We start from the raw sequence: 6,768 nt of genomic DNA, 5'->3' as shown, positions 1-6,768 counted from the left end.
CACAAAAGCTGTTCATTTAAAGGAAACCTGTTGCAAAACTCATGCTAAACTAGTTAGCTCCTTTGGCTTATTTTAAATAATTCGATTTATAAAAATGATTTCTAATAAAAATTTCAAGTATATTACACTTGCGTGAAGCATTCCAAATTGAGACAAGGAGAGCTCTTATAAACTGCATAAGCCTCTTCTGTCAGGCATAATTCTTTAGAGTTTGACCATTCTTTGAGCACTAAAGTAACTTGCATAAAGAAGTTATTTGCATAAATATTCTGTCAGAGATATATATGCCTGTGAGTACTTTAATCTTAATGACCACGTCTGTATTTACTTCATTAATGGCAAATGTAAATTTCATAATAGTTAAACTAATTATGGGAGTATCTCCAAAGAACCAGAATTAACCCTGTACTCAGAAAGGGAAGATGTGTAGAGCGAATGGATTTGATATACTTTACTCCATGATCCCCTGATACTCAAAACACCTTACGTGACATCTCCGAAAAATTACATTTTTCACGTAAAGTCATTTAACTAGAAATTACTGAGTATCTTCTACGTGCCAGAATCTGTGCTGGGCTTAGGTATCCAGTGCAAGACAGGGTTCTTGCATATAGTTGCTGTATTTTTGCACTATTCCATTAACATTTCCAGATTTGACACAACAGTACACATTTTATTATAGTACTGAGCGTACAGTAAGTGCAAAATATATACTTACTTGATTGATGTGCAAATACCAAAATTTATTAAAGACTAATAATTTTAGCTGATCCTACTCCCACCCACCACTGCCTCCGCCCTTATGCTCTGAGGTTGGCAGACAGCAATATGTTCCAAAGCTAAGGGAAATATTTCCACATTCTTAATGGAAATACAAAAGGGATGGAGGAAGAGCGTGCTCTTATGTTAAAGTAAGAATAGAATACATTTTTCTATCAACTGACAACATGTAAGAATAATAAACAATGCATGTTAAAGGAGTAAATAAATTTAGCATGTTTACTTTTGAAGTCAGAGGATGTTTAAACTGCCAAAGTACCCTAGAGTAAGTATTAACTAAACTTTACGATAATATTCATTATTTCTGTTTATATTACCTAAGCCAGAAAGCACTTTCTTCATATTTACTCTGAATGTAGGTTTCTACTCCAAAGTTGTAACAGAGGATGTGAAGATACCCAGTCTGCAATATTAAAAAAGAAAAAAAGATATGTGAGAGTCATGATTTCCTTAACATTAAAAACTCCACAGCAGTTCAGACTCTTTAAAACATACTTAAGGTGTTCTATACATCAAAATAACCCTCTTATCCTTATCAAAATCTCTCAATTTATTTAGAGGAGGTACAAAATATTCAGGTGGTAGCATCAGTTATGTATGGAAAATTAATACAATATATAGTATATAAAATATATAAAAGAATACAATAAATAAAATATATTTCTAATAGACTTGAAAGGTCCTTTATAATAGGAAGTGGAAAGCCTAATAATTGCCCAGAAAAAGTACAGGCTAAAATGCCTCTGTAGGTTGCCATATTCAATAAAAAGCATTAGATTAGAGAGTATATTCAAAACCGAAAAAAAAAAATCACCATTGGGAGGAAAAGAATAATTTTTTATTCCAAAATTAAGACAATTTTAAATAACTCTAAAGTTCCAAAATGTGCCCACAGCACTTACCTAGTCATAAGAGTTATTTAAAATAATTAGTTTAATGGACCCTCTTTAACAACAAAAATTTTCTTTATAGAAGTAACCACTGAGATAAAAGTAGGAACGAGGATGTGAAAGGGGCCATAGGGAAACACTCTAGTGGGCTGATCAGCACCTTGGTCTCCACATTAACACCACATCTTACAGAACTTGCATCTGTCAAAATACTGGCAAATGGCATGAAAAAAAAAATTTTACTTCTAATAATTTATCCAAATATCCCCCCTTCAGAAACCATCTACCCAGAATCTGATTAAGGAGTCCTTTCGAAGTTTTACCTGAGTAAGACTACAGAAGCAGATCCTCAATTAGGAATCCAAGATCTGAGGCAAAGTAATAGGTAAAGACCTGTCTTGCTTCCAAAAAAGTTTCCCTTTCAATTACAGTACATTCAGAAGAAGTTCAATATGCAAGCCTGAGCACATCAGACCGACTGGATATTTCAATCAAAAATAAAGAATACTCTTGGTAATGTGGGTCTGGCAAGAATCCAGAGGTATTTAAATACATTCTTGACATTTCAGCAAAAAAAAAAAAGCTTAACTCATTCTATGCTCCAGATCCCATAGGTTCACACAGGGACACACCAATTATGTAGCTATACCGAAATAATGTAGCTCACACCCATTTGCTGCAGAGAGGCCTGCAACTAATAGTCCAGAGGAAAATGGAAAATAAAGCTTTTCATGGATATTTAAGTGTACTGAGTATTCAATTTCCTCAGTATTTGCCTCTGCCCTCACGATCTCTGCAAACGGACCTACGTTCAATGCTACTTCCTAGGGAGAAAAGAATATGAGATAAGAAATTTATGACAACAAACCTGCAGCGTATTAGAATACCTTTCAAGAGACTCCCAGCAGATTTTTATTTTGATGACAAAAATACATTTTAACTACCAATACTGCTGCATTCACTCATTCTTTTATACATTCAATAATAAATAGTTACTAAGAATTTCCTAACTATTAGGCACTATTTTAAACATTAAACATACAACAGGAAACAAAACAGACAAAAATCTCTGTCCTCATGAAATATTTCTAATGGGGTATGAAGTACTAAGGTTCATAAAAATATCTCTTTAAAAAATATGTTCCTAGCCCTCTATGGAGTGCTAACATTTCATTTTGCGACCAATATACAATGGCGAAGAAAAATACAAAGAATGCAGATGGGAAGGACTTTTGTATATTGCCTTTTACTAATGCATTATGGGATCCCCAGGATCCCTGGGGTCTCTAGAACCTCCAGCCACTGCTACATCACGTGGCCCAGAAATGACAGTTCCAACCAAAAACCTACTTTACAATGCCGAGTGAGATTATTAGGTGATTTTAAAAACTGAATTAGATATTACTGCTAAAAATGAGTTTGATCATTAACTTTTCAGTTCATTAAAAGGCTTTTTATTTTTAATTAACTAGATAACTTTTTTTTCAGCAAATTATTTTGTAAATTCGGTTTTTAAAATTCAGAAAAAGCAAACCTCTTCTTTGCCCAGTCTCAAATTTCGAGCTATTTTTCTTTGTATTTTTTTGCCACTGTGTATTGCTTGCAAAATGAGATGTCTTTTAAACATTTATAGGTAATGGATTTTTACATTTTGTTCAATTATAATAGTGTAGTAATAATTGAATGATAATTGCCTGGCTTTCTCAGTTATTGGCTTTAAGACATTACCTTCTAGTCCCTCCCTTACGTGCCTTTCTCTAATCCTCAGATATCTCAGTAATAAATAGGTTGTTAGCAATTTCTCCCGGTAAAGATACAATTTTTCAAACGCTTTATTTATTTGCTTCTGAACAATACAGCATTACCTTCTTTCTTGATGTTAACACCTTACAGTAATTCTTAACCTAGTTTTGAGATACAAGAAGGATGTCTCAGGAAAAAAAAGATAGCTGGTATACTTAATTCCTTTTAAGTGAATAACACTATGCCAGCTTCTTTAACCTTTATCCAATCATTTCCTGTCATTATAAGATTCCCTGCCCTAGATTTTCAGGTCCCTTGTCTAAACCTTAAGCCCATCAAAAACACACTAAATACTTTCAATGACCTTCAGAATTAAAATCATAAGTTTCCTAACAGTATAGTTCTATCAACCAAATAAAATAACTCTTAGCTTTCTGGACTTAAAGGTCTTTTACCATTAACCCCATCCTGATGAGGGCACAATTACGCTTCTGTTACATATCTTATGTCTTCTAATTCAGCTTTTTCCTCTGTCTCTCCATTCCATTTTCCCTTATCAGCTCTAACACTGCACGTTACCAAAAAAGTTTTCTTTCCTTACACACCACCTAAGAATCTCTCTTCATATCTTTCAATACACAGTTCAGAGTCCATTAACTCTACAAAGCATATTAAAGAAAGGTGTCTGTCTTCTAGTAATTTATAATGTGAAACAGATAGCAACAGAGCCAAAAGAAAGAGATGGTAAAAACAGGCAAAGAATCCAAGAAAATATTTACAGATAACTTTATGGATAAAATTATTAGAATTAATAAGAAGACAGAAAAGTTGCTGGATATTAAGTAAACATTTATAAACAACTGTATTCTTATACATCAATGACAAAAAAATTAAAAATATAATCTTACAGATATCACTTAAGATAGCAATTGAATATGAAATATCTTTACACAGAAAATTTCAAAACTATGCTGAAATAATTTTGAAAAATAAAAACAAAGTTGGAAGTCTCAAACGTCCATATTTCAGATGTATGGTACAACAAAGCTACAGTAATCAAACAGTATTGGACTGTCATAGGACTTACACATAAACAATGCAATGGAACTGAGAGCACAGAAATAAAATTCAACACCTACGGTCAATTGATTTTTGACAAAGGTGCCTAAACCAGTCAATGGGAAAAGAATACTCTCTTCAACAAATGATAAACTGGGTTTTCACATGAATATGGACTCCTCCATAACACCGGGTACAAAAATTAAGTCAAAGTGGATTAAAGAATTTTGTCAATTTAAGTGCTATAAAATTCTTAGAAGACAGGTAAATCATCATAACCTTGGATTTGTCGGTGGATTCTTAGATCTGACACCAAAAGCACAAGCAACAGAAGAAAAAGTAGATAAATTGAATTTCACTAAAATTTTAAAAGTTTCTACATGAAAGGATACTACCCAGAGGGTGAATATATAACCTAGAAGATGAAGAAAATATTTGCAAATCATATACGTATATATGATAAGGGTGTCATATCCAAAAGATTTAATTATCAAAAGACAATCCAATTTTAAAATGGACAAAGGACTTGAATTTACATTTCTTCAAAGAACAGAATGGCCATACAAATTGCAAATGAGCATGTGATAAGATGCTTCACATCATCAGTCATTAGGGAAATGCCAGTCAAAACCACACGATACTGCTTCACACCCACTAGGATGGCTTTAATTAAAGAAATTGGAAAATAACAAGCATTGGTGAGGATGTGGAGAAAGCGGAACCTGGTACATTACAGATGGGAATGTAAAATATACAGCTAATGTGAAAAACAGTTTAATCCTTCATCAAACAATGACAACTGCCACAGGACCCAGCAATTCCAGTCCTAAGTATAAACCCAAAAGAACTGAAAACAGATACTCAAATACTCGTACTGGAATATTCGTAATAGCACTATACACAATGTTCAAACAGGGGAAACAACCCAAATCTCCATCAACTGGTAAATGGATGAACAAAACATGGTCTATCTAAACCATGGACTATTATAATAGGCAATTCCACAGAGACAGAAAGCAGAGAAATGACTTCTAGGGGCTGGGAAGAGCAGAGAATGAAAACTAACTGCATAATGGGTATGAGATTTCCTCTGGGGATGATTAAAATGTTTTGGAACTAGACAAAAATGAGGGTTGCACAACATTGTGAATATACTAAATGCCACTAAACCGTATACTTTAAAATGGTTGCTTTCATATTATAGGAATTTTACCTTAATAAAAATAAAAGATATTAGAGGGAAAAAAGTATCAAAAAGGCATCAAATTTCTCAATAGTAATATCAGAAGCTAGAAGACAGTATAATCAAAGCTTTAAAATTATTTCTAACCAATAATTCTACATCTAGTCAAATTGTAAATGTGATGGTAGAATAAAAATATGTTTAGACATGCAAAGTTTTTAAATAAATTTATATCCCTTGCAAACATTCTCAGGAAGCTACAGGATATTCTGCACAAAAATGAGGAAGTAAAACCACAAAAAGAAAGACATAGGAATCAAGAAACAGAGCCTCAAACTAAGAGAGAGGTGAAGAGAAGTCCCACGTCACCGAAGGAAGATCTCAAACAAAAACTGTGACGTGTGCCTAGAGAGCAACCTGCCCAGATTAGAGCACTTCAAGCAAATGAAACTGATAAAACTAACAAAAATATTTTAACATGTTGAAAAGAAATTTACATAATTAAAGGAGACATAATATTGGAGAAGAGATACTATTAAGTACATGGAATACTAATTGATCAGGAAAACCAATGCAATTATTAACTGCAAGGAAAACAAAATGTTGTACAGGAAAGAAAAAGTAATCATAGTATCCTATATGGTTCGACAGAACATAGCATTTACATAAACATAGCAGTATAAACAGTAATCTAACCAAAATTATTGCATAACCATATAGAGATGATAGAGTGACAAAGTGGGCATATGTGTGGTACAGGTAGAGGGAAGCTGGAAATGATCCGAATTCATCCTCTAAAGTGGGAAGTCAACAAATGGTATCTAAAACTAAGAACTCAAGAACTGGTAGTATAAGAACACTATTCAGAAATGTGAAGGTAAATATAAAACCAACCAGCTAAAATGACTGAAATTAGCTACTGTGTAAGATAAAAAAAGATGGGAGGGGTATGAGACTGATAATTTTGTAACAAGAACTGTAGAATTACGTTTCTCTTTATGTGCTAGTGATAAAAAATAAAAATTACATGTAATAGTAGGCCTAAAAAGTAAACCGCAAGTGTTTCAGAATAACAATGATTCCAAAGAGGACATACAGGTGGCCAAATGACAC

At 33.1% G+C, this 6,768-nt stretch overlaps 1 protein-coding gene across 1 annotated transcript in view; it reads right to left on the bottom strand.

Annotated features, from left to right (window-relative positions):
- Positions 1 to 6,768, bottom strand: part of TEX11 (testis expressed 11) — a 131,236-nt gene that overhangs the window by 85,389 nt on the left and 39,079 nt on the right. Inside the window, exon 8 of the mRNA XM_023537447.1 lies at positions 1,098 to 1,183. Within this exon, the coding sequence (XP_023393215.1) occupies positions 1,098 to 1,183 (86 nt within the window). The remainder of the gene's footprint in view (positions 1 to 1,097; positions 1,184 to 6,768) is intronic.

This window comes from Pteropus vampyrus, unplaced genomic scaffold (assembly GCF_000151845.1).
Source record: "Pteropus vampyrus isolate Shadow unplaced genomic scaffold, Pvam_2.0 Scaffold191, whole genome shotgun sequence".
NCBI lineage: Eukaryota > Metazoa > Chordata > Mammalia > Chiroptera > Pteropodidae > Pteropus > Pteropus vampyrus.
The sequence above is the reverse complement of the archived record's forward strand: the minus strand, read 5'-3'. Positions and strand labels throughout refer to the sequence as shown.